The 22,073-nt window shown below is 42.3% G+C and overlaps 1 protein-coding gene across 2 annotated transcripts in view; it reads left to right on the top strand.

Moving 5' to 3' along the window:
* eif2ak4 (eukaryotic translation initiation factor 2 alpha kinase 4) overlaps positions 1-22,073 on the top strand; it is a 128,399-nt gene that overhangs the window by 83,634 nt on the left and 22,692 nt on the right. For both annotated transcript variants that reach the window (XM_043698267.2, XM_043698269.2), the window contains 9 exons: positions 4,523-4,759; positions 6,295-6,370; positions 9,510-9,631; positions 9,970-10,019; positions 11,785-11,953; positions 13,021-13,137; positions 19,240-19,305; positions 19,596-19,766; positions 20,924-21,058. In XM_043698267.2, the coding sequence (XP_043554202.1) occupies positions 4,523-4,759; positions 6,295-6,370; positions 9,510-9,631; positions 9,970-10,019; positions 11,785-11,953; positions 13,021-13,137; positions 19,240-19,305; positions 19,596-19,766; positions 20,924-21,058 (1,143 nt within the window). The remainder of the gene's footprint in view (positions 1-4,522; positions 4,760-6,294; positions 6,371-9,509; positions 9,632-9,969; positions 10,020-11,784; positions 11,954-13,020; positions 13,138-19,239; positions 19,306-19,595; positions 19,767-20,923; positions 21,059-22,073) is intronic.

The raw sequence follows: 22,073 nt of genomic DNA, 5'->3' as shown, positions 1-22,073 counted from the left end.
AGCATCCTCTGATGAATCCCATCCGGCCCACAGGACTTATCTATTTTCACAGTTTCCAGAATTGCTAACAACTCATCCTTATGAACCTCAATCCTGTCTAGTCTAGTAGCCTGTTTCTCAGTAATCTCCTTGACACATTGTGTTTTTCCAGTAAAAAATACTGACAAAAAAATATTCATTTAGCGCTTCCCTTATCTCCTTGGACTCCACGCACAACTTCCCACTACTATCCTTGATTGGCCCATCTTTCTCTAGTCATGGTTTTATTCCTGATATACCTACAGAACACTTTTAGGGTTTTCCTTGATCCTACCTACCAATGACTTCTCATGTCCCCTCCTGGCTCCTCTTAGCCTAGACAGACCTAAAGAGATGGCTAACATGTAACTCTCAAGCACCCTAACTGAGCCTTCACGTTTCATCTGTATATAAACCTTTTTTCCTCTTGACAAGAGTTTGCACTTCTTTAGCAAGCCACGGCTCCCTCACTCAACCACTTCCTCCCTGTCTGACAGTTTACATACTTATTAAGGACACACTGTAGCTGTTCCTTGAATAACTCCACATTTCAATTGTGCCCATCCGCTGCAGTTTCCTTCCCCATCCCATGCATCCTTCATCTTGCCTAATTGTATTGTAATTGTGTTTCCCACAGCTGTAACTCTTGCCCTGCAGTATATACATAGCCCTTTTCATCGCTAAGGTAAATGTAACTGAATAGTGATCACTATTACCAAAGTGCTCACCTACCTCCAAATCTAACACCTGACCAGAATCATTCTGCAGTACCAAATCCAATGTGGCCCCGCTCCTTGTTGGCTTGACTACAGGAAATCCTCCTGCACACATTGGACAAAAACTGACCCATCTAAAGTACTCTAAGTATAGTATTTCCAGTCAATATTTGGAAAGTTAGTCCCCCGTAACAACTACCCTGTTACTTTCGCTCCTGTCCAGAATTATCTTTGCTATCCTTTCCTCTACATCTCTGGAACTACTCGGAGACCGATAGAAAACTCCCAATAAGGTGACCTCCCCTTTCCTGTTTCGAACCTCAGTATCTCAGTAGACTAGTTCTCAAATGTTCTGCCACTATAATACTGTCCTTGACTAATAATGCCACACCTCCCCCTTTTACCATCTTCTGTGTTCTTACTGAAACATCTAAATCCCGGAACCGGCAACAACCATTCCTGTCCCTACTCTATCCATGTCTTTGAAATGGCAACAACATCGAAATCCCAGGTACCAACCCATGCTGCAAGTTCACCCACCTTATTCTGGATGCTCCTGGTGTTGAGGTTGACACACTTCAAACCGCCTTCCTGCTTGCTGGTGAGCTCTTGCGACCTTGCAACCTCATTTCTGACCTCACTACTCTCAACCTCCTGGACACTGAAGCTACAATTTAAGTTCCCATCCCCCTGCTGAATTGGTTTAAACTCTATCAAAGAGCATTAGCAAATCTCCCCCGCCCAGGATATTGGTACCCCTCTGGTTCAGGTGTAGACCATCCTGTTTGTAGAGGTCCCACCTACCCAAGAACGAGCCCCAATTATCCAGGTATCTGAAACCCTCCCCTGTAGCCACATATTCAACTCCTCTCTCTCCCTATTCCTCACCTCACTAGCACGTGGCATGGGCAACAAACCAGAGATAAAAACAATGACTGCAGATGCTGGAAACCAGATGCTGGATTAGTGGTTCTGGAAGAGCACAGCAGTTCAGGCAGCATCCAAGGAGCTTCGAAATCGACGTTTCGGGCAAAAGCCCTTCATCAGGAATAAAGGCAGTGAGCCTGGAGCGTGGAGAGATAAGCTAGAGGAGGGTGGGGGTGGGGAGAAAGTAGCACAGAGTACAATGGGTAAGTGGGGGAGGGGAGAAAGTAGCACAGAGTACAATGGGTAAGTGGGGGAGGGGATGGAGATGATAGGTCAGGGAGGAGAGGGTGGAGTGGATAGGTGGAAAAGGAGATAGGCAGGTAGGACAAGTCCAGGCAAGTCATGGGGACAGTGCTGAGCTGGAAGTTTAGAACTAGGGTGAGGTGGGTGAAGGGGAAATGAGGAAACTGTTGAAGTCCACATTGATGCCCTGGGGTTGAAGTGTTCCGAGGCGGAAGATGAGGCGTTCTTCCTCCAGGTGTCTGGTGGTGAGGGAGCGGCGGTGAAGGAGGCCCAGGACCTCCATGTCCTCGGCAGAGTGGGAGGGGGAGTTGAAATGTTGGGCCACGGGGCGGTGTGGTTGATTGGTGCGGGTGTCCCGGAGATGTTCCCTAAAGCGCTCTGCTAGGAGGCGCCCAGTCTCCCCAATGTAGAGGAGACCGCATCGGGAGCAACGGATACAATAAAATACATTAGTGGATGTGCAAGTAAAACTTTGGATGTGGAAGGCTCCTTTAGGGCCTTGGATAGAGGTGAGGGAGGAGATGTGGGCGCAGGTTTTACAGTTCCTGTGAAGCCTCCTTCACCGCCGCTCCCCCACCACCAGACGCCTGGAGGAAGAACGCCTCATCTTCCGCCTCGGAACACTTCAACCCCAGGGCATCAATGTGGACTTCAACAGTTTCCTCATTTCTCCTTCCCCCACCTCACCCTAGTTCTAAACTCCCAGCTCAGCACTGTCCCCATGACTTGCCTGGACTTGTCCTACCTGCCTATCTCCTTTTCTACCTATCCACTCCACCCTCTCCTCCCTGACCTTCACTCCACCTTCATCCCCTCCCCCACTTACCCATTGTACTCTATGCTACTTTCTCCCCACCCCACCCTCCTCTAGCTTATCTCTCCATGCTCCAGGCTCACTGCCTATTTTCCTGATGAAGGGCTTTTGCCCGAAACGTCGATTTCGAAGCTCCTTGGATGCTGCCTGAACTGCTGTGCTCTTCCAGCACCACTAATCCTGAACAAACCAGAGATAACAACTCTGTTCTAGCATTAAGCTTCCACCCTAGCTCCCTGATTTCTGCCTTATATCCCCATCCCTTTTCCTACATATGTTGTCCCGTATAGGTATTATTAATATCGATATTAATAAACCTAATAGGGAAATGATGAGGCACTTCTTACTCAGTGTTTAGAGCATGGAACCTGCTGCCAACTGCCTTTTTTTTAATGCTTTCAGACAATGTGGCTTAGCCACCATTTGTTGCCCTTGAGAAGGTGGTGGTGAGTGGACTTCTTTAGCACTTAACTAATGATGGTGAAGGAACAATGATGATGATCCAAGTCAGTAGATAGTGTGTCTTGGAGGGGAAATTGCAGATGGTGGCATTCCCACGTTTGTGCTGCTCATGTCTGTCTGTGTGGTAAATCCATGAGTTTGGAAGGTGATGTCGAAGGAGCCTTCATAAGTTGCTATGGTGCACCAGATAGTTGGTATGCACTACTGCAACACTGATTGCTATGTAAATACACATCTCTGCCTGTATTGTAATAAAATTGTAGCACCTTGAGTAGAGTTACTTACTTGCAGTACAAAGTACAATGTATGCATTAGTTGTTTAGAGGCTTAATTATAGGCCCCATTTGGATCGAATCATATAATCCTTAGTGTGGGAGCAGACCATTTGGCCCATTGAGTTGTACACTGAAACAGTTCCCCCGCCCCAAACAAATCCTTGTATCCTGTATCCTGTATTTTCCATGGCTAATGTTCCTAACTGCGCATCTTTGAACTGTGGGAGGAAAACTAGAGCACCCGGGGGAAACCAACGCAGACATGAGGAAAATGTGCAAACTCTACACACAGTTGCCCGAGGGTGGAATCAAACCCGTGTTCCTGGCACTGTGAGGCGGCAGTGCTAACCACTGAGCCGCCATTTTACATTCCATTTTGGAATCATAACTTGAGGAATATGTATTCATTTTTAAGAGGATTGTTATCAGAATGTCATCTTCAAAAATTAGTTTATAAGAGCGGTTTAAAGAAAGAAGGGCAGAAGGCTATGTGGCTGTTATTCAATATTATGGTTAAGTTTATATCTTCCTTGACCCTCTTTTCTTTTCCCAAATTCATCTCATGATCATAGACTGTGTATCTGCAGCATTCTGGGTTAGAAAATTCCAGATTTGCAAATTACTGAATGAAGAAACTTTTCCTTGTTTCAGTCCAGAATGACCAATCCCCTCATCTGTTGGATGATGAAGCAGGTTTGCGAGGATGAATAGCTGAAAATGTGTTGCTGGAAAAGCGCAGCAGGTCAGGCAGCATCCAAGGAACAGGAGAATCGACATTTCGGGCATAAGCCCTTCTTCAGGAATGGCTTTCCTCATTCCTGAAGAAGGGCTTATGCCCGAAATGTCGATTCTCCTGTTCCTTGGATACTGCCTGACCTGCTGCGCTTTTCCAGCAACACATTTTCAGCTCTGATCTCCAGCATCTGCAGTCCTCACTTTCTCCTGCGAGGATGAATAGTTTAATCCAGCTCCTGTACAGCTCTATCCATTTCCATGTGGAGGTAGGCAATGTATGAAATCTGTTTTGATCCACAGTTAATGTTTTGTTGTTGCCGTTCTCTTTAAAGAGGTTGATCATCGGCTGGCTGTTAAATCACGACCCAGCAAAACGTCCCACCGCAGTAGAGCTGCTGAAAAGCAAGCATCTCCCCCCACCCCAGATGGAGGAATCAGAACTTCATGAAATGCTGCACCACGCACTGGCGAACACCAGTAGCAAAGTTTACCGGACGTTGGTCACCCAAATCTTCTCCCAACATATCACCCCTGCCATGGATTTCACCTATGATATTGATGTTCACAAGGTAGGAAATTGATACTGCATCACTGTCACTGCACTTGCTGATTCTATTGGGAATAGAATTAAACTTAACCTCAAACCAAAATAGTGCAGATGCAGCAAAACTGAAATGGAAACCTGAAATACAATGGAAGTCTGCTAGTACCTCTCGAACAGGAACCAGAGTTGACATTTCAAGTCAATGATCTCTTATCGGAGCTCAACTTGTCTTGATTTGGCTTTATTCAGATACAGTGATGTGCCGCCAAATTGAAATAGAATAGTAATAATGTACTCATGATTAAGAGCTTGTCAGCAGGTTTGAAATTAATGTAACAAGAAGAATAAAGCAAAATAAATAATTATGCTCGGAATCCCAAGAGGCTGCTATGGTGTGATATATTTATAACCCATGTCTTTTCTAATATATGCTACTCATCTGTAATATTAAGAAGTCCAGTACAGTAATGACACCTGCATGTTATATTATTCAGCATTAGAACTCCACCAGAGACCTGCCAATAGCAGAAACGAAACTTCATTCTTATCAGCCTTACCTGTTTGTATTTTATATTGTGTGCACACAACAAAGTATTGGCTCTATTATGTAATTTCCTGATTTATGCTGGTGATTTATCCCAGGGAAACCATATTGCTGAAAATCACACCAGCTAATAGTTCAGATGGGCAGGGTATGGGAGGTGTGGATTTGGAGATTTCAAGACTGCCTGTTCGTTCCTACCTACTAAAACCAATTTCCCTGCTCCAAATTAATTATTATTTACTGTCTGTGAGGCAACAGCATCATCAACACGATCATCTTAGTTTTTTAGGTACCTGTACCCTTGTGGCCCTCTTTAAAACTTTATGCCTCAGTTTAAAGGCAAACCTTACCCATCCCACTCTCCTTTATTGACGGTGTGGCTTCACGCACCTGCTCTCCCTGGCCCTGTACTATTCAATAGGTTATAAAGATCTTGGTCATCAATTTTAAATGAAGCTTTGCTACATTTCCCATCCACAATCTCCTTATAAATCTTCTCCTCTTGCAAGATTTTTAAAAGGCTAAAACTGAAAACACCAGCCCTTCCTCTACACTGCATGGTGGGTATGTGTGATTTGGAGGTGCCAGTGTTGGACTGGGGTGTACAAGGTTAAAAATCACACAACACCAGGTTATAGTCCAACAGGTTTATTTGGAAGTACTACCTTTCGGAGCACTGATCCTTCTTCAGGTGGTTGTGGAGTATAAGATTGTAAGACACAGAATTTATAGCATATGTGGAAGGTGGTTGGAGAGCAATTCACAAACTATTGAATTCTGACCTTATACCAATAAAAACGCCATGAGTATTCACTTGTGCTGATATTCTGACCAGCTGCTGGCAGTAAGTTTGAAAAAATGATCAGATGTCAGAAACCATGCTGTAATGGGGTTTAACCTCCTTTTCTGCAGGTATGTTAGCTGTGGTCATTCTAAAAGGTCCATGCCTGATGCAGTCAGATTATAATTCATGTTTTTGAAAAAAAAAACAAACTGAAGTGGCTTTCTTTCTTCAGGGCAGTTTTTCAACGCACCATGCCATCCTCCGGCACTTTGTATATGAGACAGTGTGTCGTGTGTTCAAAAGGCATGGTGAGTATGCTCTATTGCGACTAGCCCAACCACACAGCATCAACATTCACCAGTTTCCAATTTCCCCCCCCATCCCAGATCCAACCATCCAACTTGGCACTTCCCTCTTGACCCTCTTCACCTTCCTCCCCACCTATCCACCTACCATGGGCGGCATGATGGCACAGTGGTTAGCACTGCTGCCTCAGCGCTAGAGACCCGGATTCAATTCCCACCTCAGGCAACTGTCTATATGGAGTTTGCACATTCTCCCCCTGTCTGCGTGGGTTTTCTCCGGGTGCTCCGGTTTCCTCCCACAGTCTAATAAGTTGTTTCTGCAACCACTATTGTGCTTCGATTCCTTTCTAAAAAATGTGCAGGTTAGGTGAATTGGCCATGTTAAATTGCCCATAGTGTTAGGTGAAGGGGTAAAGGTAGGGGAATGTGTCTGGGTGGGTTGCTCTTCGGAGGGTCGGTGTGAACTTGTTGGGCTGAAGGGCCTGTTTCCACACTGTAAGTAATCTAATCTAAACGTAATCTAATCTAATCCACTCCACCCTCCCCATCGACCTATCACAATCACTTCCCACCTGCATCCATTTATTGCCAGCCCACCTACCTCCCCCATGCCCCTATTTATCTCTCAGCCCGTTTCCCCCTCCACGTTTCTGATGAAGGGATTATGCTTAAAACATTGACTCTACTGCACCTTGGATGCTACCTGACCTGCTGTGTCTGACTCTCCAGCATCTGCTGTCCATCCTTTCTCCTATCTTCTGATTCTGTCCAGTTTTTGTTCTGTGGGTTCTCTGTAGCCAATTTGATTTATTTTAATAGAGTATTAGAGTTCAAGTTCAGGGCCATCATTGTGTCAAAAGCATTTAAAGTGCTGGAGAGGACTGAGAGACAATTTACAAGGATTTCATCATAAATATATGGGTGTATATGTTAGAAAAGGATGGTCATACAACAATACAACACAGCATCAGGCCCTTCTGCACACGATGTCGTGCTGAACATGATGCCAAATTAAACTTATCCCTTCTACCTGCCCTTGGTCCATATCCCTATCTTATCTGTCTCCATTACAATCCGTGGCAACACGTTCCAGACTCCTAAGCTCTCGGTATAAAAACACTTGCCTCTCACATCTTAAATGCATGCCCCTAATATTGGATACTTCAACTCCGAGGGGAAAGAAATTCTGACTGTCAACCCTATCTATGCATCTCTTAATTTTATAGACTTCTATCAAGTCTCCCCTCAGCCTCTGCCACTCCGGAGAAAGCAACCCGAGTTTTTCTAGCTTCTCCTTACAGTTCATACTCTCTAATCGAGGCAGCATCCCAGTAAACCTCTTCTGCACACTCTTCTAAACCTCCATATTCCTCCTGTGATGTGGTGAGCAGAATTTGTCTTATAAAACTGCAACATGACATTCTGACTCTCGTACTCAGTTCCTCGGTGTATAAAGACAAGCATGCCGTATGTTTCTTTACCACCCTAACTATTTGTGTGGCCACTTTCAGAGATCTGACTCTTGTTGGAGGCCTCTAAAATTGTATTTATCAAAGTTTTCTCCAGTATGACCCCATTCTGACAGTATTATAGATCAATAAATATCAAAATCTGTGTTTTAAAAATTTTTTCAAAAAATGTTATCGACCCCAACTCTCCATAATTTCCCTGATGATTGAAGACTTGATGAAGGCTCTCTACTGGCAATTCACACATCACATGCACACATGAACAAACTCTCAAACATGCCCTTCTTCCCAACATATCTCTATACACATACACATGCATGTACACGCACGCGTATGTGCACGCTCTTACCTCTACTCTACCCTAATTCTTGTCTCTTCACTTACCTGTCATCCCAACCTTTGTATCCTCAACTCACTGAACAGTGCCTCTTTTCAAAGCATTCTCCTCATCTCCCTTTGAACCTTTCTTGTGAACTTCCACCCTGCACCATCTCTCTCTCTCTCTCTCTCGTGCTCTCTCTCATGCTCTCTCCCTCACTTGTGGTCACTTACCCTCATGCTATATCCTTCTATTTCTCATGTCCATGGTCTTCCTTGCGTGCATTCTCTCTCCTGCATTCGTGGACACTTGCTTTTCCTTGCTCACGTGCTGTCTCCCACATGTGTTCTCTCCTTTGCTCATACTGTCCCCTCCCCCCTCCTTCTGCTACCACTAGCAACCGTTGAAGCATGTGGGCACTGAACATGAAAGGCAAAACTGAAGCTATTTTATTTTAGTTAGGCTTGTCTGGTGCATTGTTTTCAATTTTCCAGTATGTTTTAGAAAGGAATCGAAGCCCAATAGTGGTTGCAGAAACAACTTATGAGACTAGTACTGAGTATGAAGTATGGTGAGCTTGGAGAAGCTGGGCTTGTTTCCTAAGAATGGAAAGGTTGCAAGGAGATATGGTAGTAAAGTTCAAAATCATAAATAGTTACATAGTAAATGGAAAGAAGCAGTTTCCATTGGCAAAAAGGTCTCAGATTGAAGTTAATTGGCAAGAAAAACAGGGAAACTTTGTGAAACCTATTAAATACACAGTTGTTTGGACCTGTGTAGGCAGATGCACTAATCTTAAAAAGAGAATTCTGTAGGTAAGTGAAGGAAAATTATTTGCAAAGCTGGGGAGGAACAACAGGATTGTGGAATTAATTAGATAGCACTGTCAAAGAAGTTTCAAACAGGCACACTAGGCTAAAATGATGTCACTTTGTGTTGTATGATCTCTCATTTCATGTACTGAATTAGAGTCGAGAGTGTGGTGCTGGAAAAGCACAGCAGGTCAGGCAGCATCTGAGGAGCAGGAGGATCGACGTTACGGGCATAAGCCTTTCTGGATGAAGAGCTTATGCCCGAAATGTCTATTCTTTTGCTCCTCTGATGCTGCCTGACCTGCTGTGCATTTCCAGCACCACATGCTTGACTCTGATCTCCAGCATCTGCAGTCCTCACTTTCTTCATGTATTGAATTAGCCAACATCTATGATAATTGATTTAATATCTTTCCTCACCTCACTCATTGGATAAATGTGTTACTTTACTGAAATGCATTTTCCCTAGACTTTAAACATTTCTCTGACTAATTGGAGGTACGAAGCTTTACCTCAGAACTTAAGTTTGTAATCTTTCACAGGAGCTACCTGGTTGCACACACCTCTATTAATGCCAAAGAACAAGAAGTTGTATGAAGGTAGTGAGGGAGCCTATTTCATGGACCATAGTGGCATGCTGGTCATGCTTCCCCATGACCTCCGGGTAAGTTGTGTAATGTGCGTTGATGCTATTGGTCTCCCTGAATGAATGTCTGAGTTTAGCTTTACCTGAAGCTGCTGAACAGCCATAATCCTCCATATTTGTTGTGTTCTCCTAAGTTGGTAGTGATTCTTCTGTTCTCAGCAAGGTAAATAAAGTTGTGTTAGTAGATCCTTTCCAGAGTAGTTCTTTACATTATTTGTTAAAGACTACACTTTTTTTTAACTTGAAAAATTTTGAAAGAATGTTTCTTTTAAAATGCATAAGTTTAAACTTTAAAACTTATTCTGTACTTTATCTACCACAAAGTATTGCGTTTATCTTTTTTTAAATTGTTTTAGATACCATTTGCACGATTTGTGGCAAGAAACAACATCACTAGTTTAAAAAGGTGAGCAGAAACGGCCACTAGCTGCTTTTATGGCGCAGTTCGTAAGACTATTATCCACCTGACATGTGAAGGCTTTGTTAGTTTCACAGTTTGTGCTAAGCTGACTGGTCTAGGTTGTGGTAATACACTTAGCCTCTGTAGCTGTGGACTGAAGTCCTGAGCAATGGCCAAGTATCTACTTCTGACCAACTGGCTTTTCCTCTCACTAATTGGCCGTTGGATTATAGCCTGACGTAAGGCGCAGTCACTGTAATCTGAGTGAGAAGTAACCCCATACTTCCACATATTGATTCCATGACAGTGTTCTAACAGGATATATCACATGATGCCAGGGGCTTATGGTGCCACAGTGAGGGAAGAGTGGGCAGCAGGTCAGCTCCAGACACTTGTCACATTCTAAATATTTTCTCGATTCAGCTGGGTTGGTTTGATATATCCTGGTTCACAATGTAAATACTTTGGGTTGACACAAGTTGTATTAAATTAGGAATCTTGGAGGCCATGGCTATGTCACGAAACTGAAGCTTTTGGTGCAGTGGAATGCTGTTCTGAGATTGAAGTATGACAAATTGATAGGATAAAGTACCAGAGATAAGCTAAATTTGGCCAGGAGAATTTATGGATCAGTGGAGAGGAGCCTTACTTTATTTCACTTTTTCTGAGCTGGGGTATGGTTGATTGTATTTAGTGTACAGGGATTGTTTCGTATTTAAGCACTAGCACTGAATGGCATGCTTGGCAGAGCTTTATTTTGTAGCTAAACATTTGTATCTTTTGTTTTATATATGATGGGGAAGCTTAGAAGGAGGTATAGTCATTTTTGATATTAACACTCATAGAATGACACACTATTTTGGTTAAAAACCTTGCTTGACCACCTTAAACCCAAATGACAATTACGAGGACCTTGCAGATTCTTTGTCATCAAGATTTGAGATCAGTTTGCCTCCCTTTCCTTAGGCCACCAAGCCAAATCTCCTCTCCTCTCTATCCTCATGGGTGTTGCTGATCTCTCCTTGTACATGAGTCCAGCACTCTTGACTCTATTTCTCAAGTGTAATTTAATACCCATCCTGTTTTCCTGGTTCCCATAAGAACACCGCAAACTCAAAGGATTACTGCATTATTAATCCATGACATCAACTAACCAACTAGGGTCTTGGGTTACAACCTACACTATCACAATGACAACTTCTTTCCACTTCTGTAGTATCACTTGATTTTGTCCCATCTTCAGTTGTTGTCCACTTAAATCCTTTTTAGTAGTTTTGTTGCCTCCAGCTTCCCTCTTTCTACCTTTTGTTAACTTGGGAATCATCAAAAATCTTTGTTGCATCTGCTATTACAAAAACTTGTCTATCATCATTGTACTCCTGACAAGTACTAGCTCAATATTTATAATTATTACCCTTGATTCCTAAACACTCCATGTCTTTGTCTCCATCTGCAACACTTAATCCCTTCAGGATATCAGTATTTGCCTAATTCCAGCTGTTCCAGCATCCCTACTATTCATCACTGCGCTTCAGCAACCTAAGGCTTCAGTTGCCTTGGCCCTCCTTAGACATTCCATCTCTCTACCTTTTTCTCCTTTTAAAGCTCCTATTAAACCTTTGCTAAGCTCTTAGTCTTCTGTCTGATGTGACTTGGCATCACTTACTTTTATAGGTCAATGTGAAACACCTCAGGACATTTTATTTCATTAAACCTGCATTAAAAATATAAGTTGTTTTTGATCCAAGTTGGTCTTTTCTTTGGTCACAAGGTACTGCATTGAACGGGTATTCAGACCCCGAAAGCCAGACCGCAGTCATCCTAGAGAACTCTTGGAATGTGCGTTTGACATTGTCACACCAATCACAAACAACCTACTGCCAGATGCAGAGGTGATCTACACGGTTTTTGAAATTATTCAGGAATTTCCTGTACTTCAGGTGGGAAATTAGTCCATTTGTTGTTAACTCATTTCATCCAATACAGTTTATATTTGTCTTTAGGAGTGAATATTTTGCACCTTACAGTCTCATCTAAATGTTAGGACATTATTCATGACATGGTTGGGTGTATCCTTACACCTTAGTTGCCCAAATTTGTGATAAATTAGCAATTTTGCTGACTGGAATGAAAACAGCGATTTCTAACATCAACCTTATTTACTTCCTAAACAAAAAAACAAAATTGATTATTTCTCTTCCTTGCTGTTTTTGGGATATTGCTATGTACGCTTTCCTACTGTATTTTCCCACAACTTCATTGCCTGTTTGGTACATAGTAATGTGAATAGCACAGTATTAGTGCAACGTAACTCTTTTTCATTATCTTCCCAGTTCCGCCTTTTTGAGTATAGAAGATGCCTAACCAATCCTGATCTCTCTAATGTGCAGCTGTTCTGAAATGGGTGGTCTTTAGTATAGAGTATGCCTTAGGTTTTTAATATGGCAAAGGCAGGGACTAGGAGAAAGTGAGGACTGCAGATGCTGGAGACTAATTTCCTCTATATAAAATTAGCAACTGAGAAGCTGGTTTGATCTTGAGCTTTTAATAGATAATGAATAATTAAACAACACTAATTCTTTGATAACTTGGTGCTCCATAATGTGGGTGTATAGGATTAGAACTGAAATAATCTTGGCTAGATCAGGAAGAAGTGGCCGCTGGACACTGTCACTGCTCTTGTAGTGCTCCCATTTACAGCCAATCAGTCATTGCTCATGAAAAGGACAGAAAACAAGGAGCGGCTGGGTCAATGCTTTGCCATAGTCAGGATTAGTGCTGTTACAAGGGTTGAGAACTGTTTTTGACTTGAGATATCCACTTAGAAATGATAACACTCTGTGACAACTTGCTTTTCCAATGTAAGAGTATGAAACACTTTAAATTGGGGGCATGTTTCCAACAGTTTTCTTTCTTCTTTTTAAAATCAGAAGGTTGTACTAATGTTTACAATTCTAATTTTGGCCATGCAGCCCTTGAGTGATTATTGCACGCACTTGTTTTCTAGGAACTCAATTACAGCATCTATCTGAACCATACCAGTCTGTTGAAAGCAGTGCTGTTGCATTGTGGGATACCAGAAGACAAACTCCAGCCAGTGTGTAACATCCTGTGTGATTCTATGGTGAGTTCTGTGGGGCTGCTCAAGTTGCAGCTGTTGTTGAAGCAGCAAAATGAGAAGGATGCCAACCAAAATTGTTCTGTTCTGCATGCTTTGTGTTTTAACCATGAGAGTTTCTAGCAACCTCCGCAGTATGTGCAACGAAAAGATGTCCAGGTAAATTAACTGTTTTTGGTTTCTCTTTCTTCTCATGTGAACTTTGTATTCATCAAGAAAATGGATAGGAAGTTAGTAACCTGAAGTTCAGCTCAATAACATAATGTTGGTCATAATACTTAACTTCTTATTAGATTAAGTAAGTATTATTTCCTTAGGGAATTTGGGGAGTGAGAAAAGTTGGCAATATGAAACAAAGAAATGATGATCTGTTCTTTTTATAGAACAAGAGAAGGAACATGAGACCTGAGAGTGGAGATCTAGAGGCTTTTGTTAGGTAGGCAGATATGTGATCGTTTAGTGTGTTTTAAGTTTATATTTTCTATAAACCAGGGCAGTTGTTAAAATTAGTACCAGACAAGAATGAACACAGCATTGAATTTACAGCTGAAATGGTTAAATCACTTTGTATAGTTATAAATAGTCACTGATTAATTTTTTTAATTCACTCATGGCTCATAGGCTTTGCTAGGCGAAGGTGGATACTGCAGATGCTGGAGATTAGAGTCAAGATTAGAGTCATTCCTGATGATGGGCTCTTGCCCGAAATGTCACTTTTCCTGCTCCTTGGATGCTGCCTGACCTGCTGTGCTTTTCCAGCACCACTCTAATCTTGACTCATCGGCTTTGCTGGCTGGCCAACACTGACTGGCCATCCCTAATTGCTCTTGAGAAGGTGGTGGTGAGCTGTCTTCTTGAATGGCTGCAGTCCATATGCGGCAGGTAGACGCACAGAGCCATCAGGGAGAAAATTCCAGAATTTGACCAAACAACACTAAAGGAATGGCGCTTTATTTCCAAGTCAAGCTGATGGCTTGGAGGGGAACGTGCAAGTGGTGGTGTTCCATGTTTCTGCTGCCCTTGTCTTTCTAGTTGGAAGTGGTCTTGGTTTTGGAATGTGCTGTCTGAGGAACTTTGAATTTCTGTGTATCTTTTATATGGTGCACACCACTGTTACTGAATATTGGTGGTGGAAAGAGTGGATTTGTGTGGATGTAGTGCTAATTGAGTGGGCAACTTTGTCGAGAATGGTACTAAAGGTCTTGACTGTTGTTGAAGTTGCATTTATTCAGGCAAGTAGGAGGTACTCTATCACACCCCTGTCTTGTGCCTTGCAGATGGTGGATAGGCTTTGGGAAGTCAGGAAGTGAGTTATTCGCTGCAGTATTCCTAGCCTCTGACTTGCTATTATAGCCACTTTATTAATATCACGGGTCGGGTGAATTTTCCGGTCTATGATGTTCCCCAGCATGTTGATTAGTGGGCGATTTCAATGGTGGTCATGTCGTTGAATGTCAAGAGTTTGGTTGGATTGTCTCTTCTTGGAGCTTGTCATTGCCTGCCACTTGTCACCCCAACCCTGGATATTGTCCAGGTCTTGTGAAACTTGGACTGTTTCAGTTTCTGAGGAGTTGCAAACAGTGCTGAGCATTGTGCAATCATCATCCTTATTATGCAGTGAAGGTCATTAATGAATTATGTTTATTGTCACATGTACTCAAGTATAGGGATACGTAAATAGAGCAAAAAGGGAGCAAAGTTCCCATTTCTGGCATCATTTTATGTACAGAGATACCTAGGTAATAAAAGTTAGGTACGTATAAATTAGAAAAATGAAAAAATAAAGTTTAAAAAAAAGAGCAGTATTACATTCCTTGTAAAGATAGATATAAAATCTTAGGTATAAATTAGAAACATAGAAGAAGTAAAGGCAAAAGTTCAGCGTTGCAGTCTTACTAAAGCAGGGAGTCCACACTGGGCTTCACCTCAATCCCGGGAGTCTGCGCTGGGCTTCCATGAAGAGTCTGGGAATCTGGTTACTCCACGTAAGTGCAGCTACTCTATAATGCCCCATTATAGACTAAGGAATAAGGCCAAAGAGCGTTGGTTGAGGTATATGGCAGACTGAATTGACAGCTAGCTTCAAGACAGAAAGCAGAAAATAAAGGGTGGGAAGTGTTATTCCATAAGAATAAGTACTTGAACAAAAACCGTTTAGCATTTCCATTAAAAATACTTTGATGGTAAGAATATTACCTTTTACCTTGGAAGGTACGAGACTAGTAGGGGAAGAAAAGCAAAAGGACCTTATTGTATAAAGACATTAGTGCCATACATCAGCAAGAAAATCTTTGAAAAAAGCAAGCGAAGCATCAAGTTTTATTTCTAGAATAGAGGATTAAAAAGTAATGAAACTCAGTCTGTATTGAACGTGCGGTTCTGGTTTCATATAGAGGCAACTTAAATATTGAGTAAAGCTCCCTTTACTTAGTTGCATCTGCATGTTTCAAAGCCACCCTTATTTCTGGTTTACTGTGACATGTTATCCTTACTGTGGTGACCAGTCTGTGACTCTATTGAATGTGATTTGCTGAATAAAGGCTCCTTTTTTGTTTGAGTTCATATTGACTAGCATCTGACTGAGCCTGTAAGTTCATGGTAGGAATTTTATAGCCCTCAGAAAACATTTTTATTTGAACAGCCTGAGCTGTAAATCGATTGTGGAAAAGCAATTTCTTTTTTTAAGATATTTTTATTGAAAATTTTGACATGTTTTAACAAGTTTACAAAAGAAAACTAAAAAAAAGACCCAAGTATAAACATTGATATACAGTTAAATCTTAAATAAATGATAACCAAAATCTATCAAACAAGAAAACAGAAATACCAAGAGGAAAAAAAGGGACAAAACTCAACTAACTACTCGTCTAACTTACAACTAACCAGAGTATATCATTAAAATTCTTACATTATTCAAGAGAGAAAAAAATCAACGGATAACACATAAATTGAGCAGTGATATACATGCTCGGAATGTGTTAACATCAGATCACAACAAAACCCGTATTTATCCAAAACATCCCGAGCATAGAGCATATAAAATTCACAAAAATAAAAGCTCTTTAGTACATTCAGATCAATATAATAAAAAAAACTATTTCTAAATAGTAAAAAAAAGTATAAAACATATTTAAATGGAGATCTTCCCCCTTATTCCCAGGGGGCATCACTTCCTTCCAAAAAAACCCATCATAACCTCTCCCAACCAGTGCCCCACCCTTGACCCAGGCACCCCAAGATATGATAAAGAAAATTCAAGTATACTACTGAACTAGAACTAACAGTGAGTACCCTATCCGCCCCCCCACCCACACCAACACCTGGATATATTTGGTAATGTAATACCATATATGAACATATAGGACTATAAAATTATAGTCTCAGCAAATAATAATTAAATATATTAATACAAAATAACAGAGGAAAACAACCCCGCTCCCAAGGACAAAGATAAAATAAGATAAGGTAGCCACCTTCCCCCATCTACTTTAACTAGAACCCCTGGCCTGTGTGTGTGTGTATATATATTAAAAAAAAGGGGGAAAGGAAATCGCTAAGTAAAGGAAGAATAAAAAAACCCTTCTTTCCACCCCCCAGAGATAATATTAAACAGTAAGATAATGAAAGGAAAAAAAAGGGGGGTAAACTAGGGTGGGGGTAGGGCAAAACAACACGGTGGGCGGCACGGTGGCACAGTGGTTAGCACTGCTGCCTCACAGCGCCAGAGACCAGGGTTCAATTCCCGACTCAGGCAACTGACTGTGTGGAGTTTGCACGTTCTCCCCGTGTCTGCGTGGGTTTCCTCCGGGTGCTCCGGTTTCCTCCCACAGTCCAAAAGATGTTTAGGTCAGGTGAATTGGCCATGCTAAATTGCCTGTAGTGTTAGGTAAGGGGTAAATGTAGGGGTATGGGTGGGTTGCGCTTCGGCGGGGGTGTGTGGACTTGTTGGGCCGAAGGGCCTGTTTCCACACTGGAAGTAATCTAATCTAATCTAATCAACTCTTATAATTTGTCTAAAAGAGTCCAAAGGTTCCTTGGCCTTCTCCCCTTCTCCGGTGATCCAAAGTTATACACAGACCCTTCATGGCTAAAGCGTAGTATAGTTGGGTAGCACAAGGAGTATTAAATGTTTAAATCCCTTAAACGCTTCATCAAATGCCTTCCTCTTTCGGACCAAAGCTGGGGAAAAGTCCTGAAATAACATAATCTTGGAACCTTTATAAGTCATGTGTGAGAAACAAAAGCTCACTCACTTTAATAATTTCAGTCCGAGACTAATTTCTGATCAGCCATTTATTTGTACACCTATAGATGGGTGCTTTGTCTAATTACCTGGTAAGGTAATGACAAAATGCACACCAAATCCAACAAACTCTCGAAATTTATACAGTTTGAATCCCCATATTTTTCCTTATTCCATTGTTTGTTCCCTGCTTCGCTTACGTCACTCATTTCCTTAAGACTTATCCCACAACTTCTGTTTATCCTGTCTTGTCCGTGACAAACTCTTATCTCTGACTCCCATAAGGGTGTTTGACGTCAGTCTATTATAGATTATTGATTAGGCATATCTTTTCTTCTATCAGCATCTATTTCCATCCAGAGGCCACTTTGACCTCTTTGATTAGGGTTTGTTCCTGTGTCCCTGTGTAAGGGGGAAACAGATGCTTTCCTGTTTGCCCTTATATCCACCATTGTTCTGTATTCACGTCTCATGCTTTCTTTTCGCTGAATATGTATTTTCTCATTCCCATTCTGTATCAGAATTTATACTTGCAGAAATAACATTAATTCATTTATATCCCACACATGGCTTGGGGATCTTTCCCAAGATTTCTGGAGGCTTCCAAGAGCATCTGCCTCTCCTTATATCTCTGCAGCCGGAACAGGACCGGGCGGGGGCGCTGGTTCAAGCTGGGCCCACGTATTGCAACCCGGTAGGCCTATTCTACCCTTGCCTGGCCTGATCCAGCCTCCAGATTCAATAACTGCGGAAGCCACTGTTCAAGGAACCTTGTAAGCTGGCCTCCTTCTTCCCGTTCGGGAAGGCCCAGCAAACTAATATTTTTTCGACGACCTCAAGAATCGAGGTCATCAATGTGATTCTCTAAGGCCTGGACTTGCTGCTCGAGAGTCCGGACCTGATCCACGGCCGATTCTGCAATGGCCTCGGAGGTCGCGGCCTTTAGCTCCGCCCCTCCAACTCGGCATTCAATTTCTTCATTGTCTCGGCTGTGCTTTTGTAGCGCAGCCGAGAATGAATTTCACCGACTTCGGGACTCTTCTATGAAAGCATCGATCTTCGCATCGAGTTTGGAGATTATTTCCGTGAGGCTTGCCACCGTAGGTAAGTCCCCCGAGGCGGCTGCGGATGCCTCTGCTGCAGCTGGGGAGGGTGGGGGAGGGGCTCCTGCCCGCTGAGAACTGCGGGCTCCTTTCCCCCTGGTCATTTTTACAGGCGACTGAACTGTATAAATTTAGTACTAAACCACTAATTACATTAATTAAAAACTATTTTTAATTGATTTGGTGAGTGTGGTGGAGGAAGGTGCCTAGGTCTTGGGAGGAGCACTATAGACTCAGACTTGCTGAGTCGCCGCCATCTTGGATCTCCGGAAAAGCAATTTCTAACCTGGTGAACATTTTGCTCCACTATTATTGGTTTGTTCTTCAAACAAAAAGGATATTGTAAAGTGTAACTGAAACGATGTCTTTAAACGTTGAAGGTCTGAACTGGTGCTATCCTGGTGGTTGAAAGTACTGGCCACTACTAAATATAGTGTGTCTGGGCAGTTCTTAGGACTTGTACTCTTTTAGGTCTCCAGATTCATCCATCCATGTTACCAAAGCCCTCACAGCTGTCTGTTCTGTTCCATTTCTCTAATGAGAGTTGTGCTTTGAGGAACTTGCCTCACGATTGATAACCTGGAATTGTCCAGGAGATGGATCTTCTGATCAACATTCATGAATATCACAGTGCTGCATGTGACTTCCTTAAAATCTGCTTTTAATCAACCTCCTTTAAATATTTAAGTTTGGTACCTTGCTAGATCTACTGATTTCTTTCCATCTCCTTTGATACATGTCAATCTCTCTTTTCCATGCCAGATGGGGAAACTGACCAAGCAAGAGGTAGAAGCCAAGTTCTGCAATCTGTCACTGTCACCAAACAATGTAAGTTGAGCGGTTGCTTGTTTTCCACATAATTACATCCGCCTCAGTCCATAGAATTTCTTGAATGTACAGCAGATTTGTAACTCATTAGTTCCAACTGGTCTGTGGGTGTGTTAACACTCCATGTGAAGTCCCTCTCATTTTCTTTATTGCGCCTATCAATATATTTCTATTCCATTTCCCCAGTGGTTATTTAGCTTTAAATGCATTTGTTACTTTGTGCATTGGTGATGAAGGGCTTGGCAGGAAAGAAAATTTCTGTTTTTACAGTGCTACTTTCTCTCATTCAGCTCTTGCATTTATATAAGTATACTGAGAATAAGCTGGATCTGAAAGAACTGAGAGATGTGCTGAAGCCTCTGATGAAGGGGAAGATGGCTGTTAGCCAGCTGGTAAAGCAGGCATTAAAGGAGCTTGAGGAAGTTATGGAACTCCTAAAGAAACTTGATGTCAAACTGAAGGTTGGTCATAATTCTAATGAGTGATTTGAAACAGAGACCAAGGATTTCACTTTATAACTCAACTTGTTAATGTACTGAGGTTGAACCATATAGCTGGAGTGGTAGGAGGCTGAGCCTCAAGTGCCACTTGCTCTAGAGGTGTGTAATACCATTTTCACCAGGTTCAGTGGTGTCAGTTTACTTTTAATCGGCAAACAATACTAGTCCTCACTGATCTCCTCCACCCTGGCAGGGATGCCACCTGCTAGTGTTTCTCCTCTTCGTTGCCACTCTATACGACTCAGGACTGTGGACTCCACTTCCTCCAAAATCGAAGTGACCTGCTGATTCCCTGTTCACACACTTGCTGAATAAAATTAATAAAACCATTTTAAAGGTTATGACACTCCTTTGGAGCAGGTGGGACTTTAACCTGGACCTCCTGATCCAGAGTTAGGCATCTTAGGCACTGTGCAACCAGCACCTTGATTCCTTGTCCTTACAAAAAATGGTGCTGAACAGCACATGCAGCAAATAGAACCACACCCTAGCATTGACTTTAAATTTAGAGGGGTTAAAATTGGTGAAAAGGGTGTAACTCAGCCAAAAGAGGTGCGCGATAAGGAAGTTGACTGGTGGTATGTGAGATGGATTTGTATATTCTGGGACTCTCAACAAACAGACTTTCAGCTTGTAAAAACGAACAGGAATACTTAGCAGCTTTGGCGGGAAAGGTCCAGTGAGAAGCAGTCAACATTTCCAGTTTGCCGGTCCTTTATCTGAACTCAGTACTTGGAGATATAACAGTTTTAAAGCAAGGGGAGGGCTGGATGGAGGAAAAGGGAAAGTTTGTGATCAGGTGGGAGGCAGCAGAGAGGATCATTCAAAGTAAGAAGAGACAATAATGGAACAAGTGCAAAAGCAAAGGTATGGCTGGAGGAGGTGTAAATGTGAAAAGCAGAATCATTACCGGCAGGTATCATTTGAAAAGAAACAAAGTGCAGAGACTAGGATGTGAGATTGTTGAACTCAGTGTTAGACCCATAATGCAATAAAATGCTTGATCAAAAAAATGAAGTTCTGTTCTTTGAGCTTGGATTGAGCTTCATTGCAAGGGTACAAGAAGCTTGAAGACCTTGCTCTAACAGATGTTGATATGAGCCTTCCTTGTTTAATAGGTAGTCGTGAACCTGGGCCTTGTCTACAAGGTACAGCAGCACAGTGGGGTAATTTTTCAGTTTGTAGCACTCGTGAAGCGGCGACACCACATTGTGCCTGATATCTTGGCAGCTGGAGGGAGGTACGACAATCTGGTGAGTTCTTTTGGTCCTGCCTTTCCTGGGTAGCACTGATCCCCTGTATAAGATTCTGTTCGTCCAGATGCGTCCAGTCACACATTCTTGACTATGTAGTGTTAAAACGAGCAAGTGAATTTCTTTCGTTTACTAACAAATGTTGACTTCAGTTAGTGACTGATACCTCCTTCAACAAAGCTGTAATGCTTTAGGTAGAATTGCCGCCGTTTACATTCTGATCAGGGATCAGAATAAATTAATTGCTATAACATTGCACCTTACAAATGGTTCAGTGTCCACACTAGTGCAGATCGTGAAATATTTTTGTTCTCCTTGCTGGAGCCACATTAGGGAGATTTAAACAATCCTTAGATAATCATATGGATGATTTTAGGATAGTGTAGAGGGACGAGCTGAGAATAGTTCACAGGTCGGCACAACATCGAGGGCCGAAGGGCCTGTTCTGCACTGTATTGTTCCATGTATGTATAGTTACATACACACAATATACTCTCCTCTTTTAACATATCCTTTACTTGGGTACATCACAACACATTTTTCATGTGTTATGCTAAACAATGAGAGTTGTTGGTTTATTGGAGCTTGCAAGTCATCATGACTGGCGTTCACTCTGGTTTGAGCTGCAGTTCACATCGTTTAAATTTCCATCAGTGCTTTCTTGATTATTATTTTCTTCTTTTAGCCTTGAGGCAATGTGGTTCATTTCAGTATCTCTGATGCAGTCACAGTGGAGCTAGGCAACTTTGATGTGGACTGTGGGTTGAATCTGTTTTGTGTGGCGCGTATCCACACTTCACCAACTTCTCCGACATTTTCTCTTGTGTGATGTTGTTGTCCTCTGGTAGCAATATGCAGTCTTGCATAAGAGCAGATGAGGTGAAAGTTGACACTTCCCTCCCATCCAGTTTAACTCATGATGAGGTGAAAGTTGACACTTCCCTCCCATCCAGTTTAACTCATCTTCAAGTCCATGTCACTCCTCCACAGTGGTGGCACGATGGCTCAATGGTTA

This window comes from Chiloscyllium plagiosum, unplaced genomic scaffold, assembly GCF_037043375.1.
Source record: "Chiloscyllium plagiosum isolate Xiang-an unplaced genomic scaffold, Cpla_swu_hap1 HiC_scaffold_8, whole genome shotgun sequence".
Lineage (NCBI taxonomy): Eukaryota > Metazoa > Chordata > Chondrichthyes > Orectolobiformes > Hemiscylliidae > Chiloscyllium > Chiloscyllium plagiosum.
Note: the sequence above shows the minus strand (reverse complement) of the source record. Positions and strands in the feature narration are given on the sequence as shown.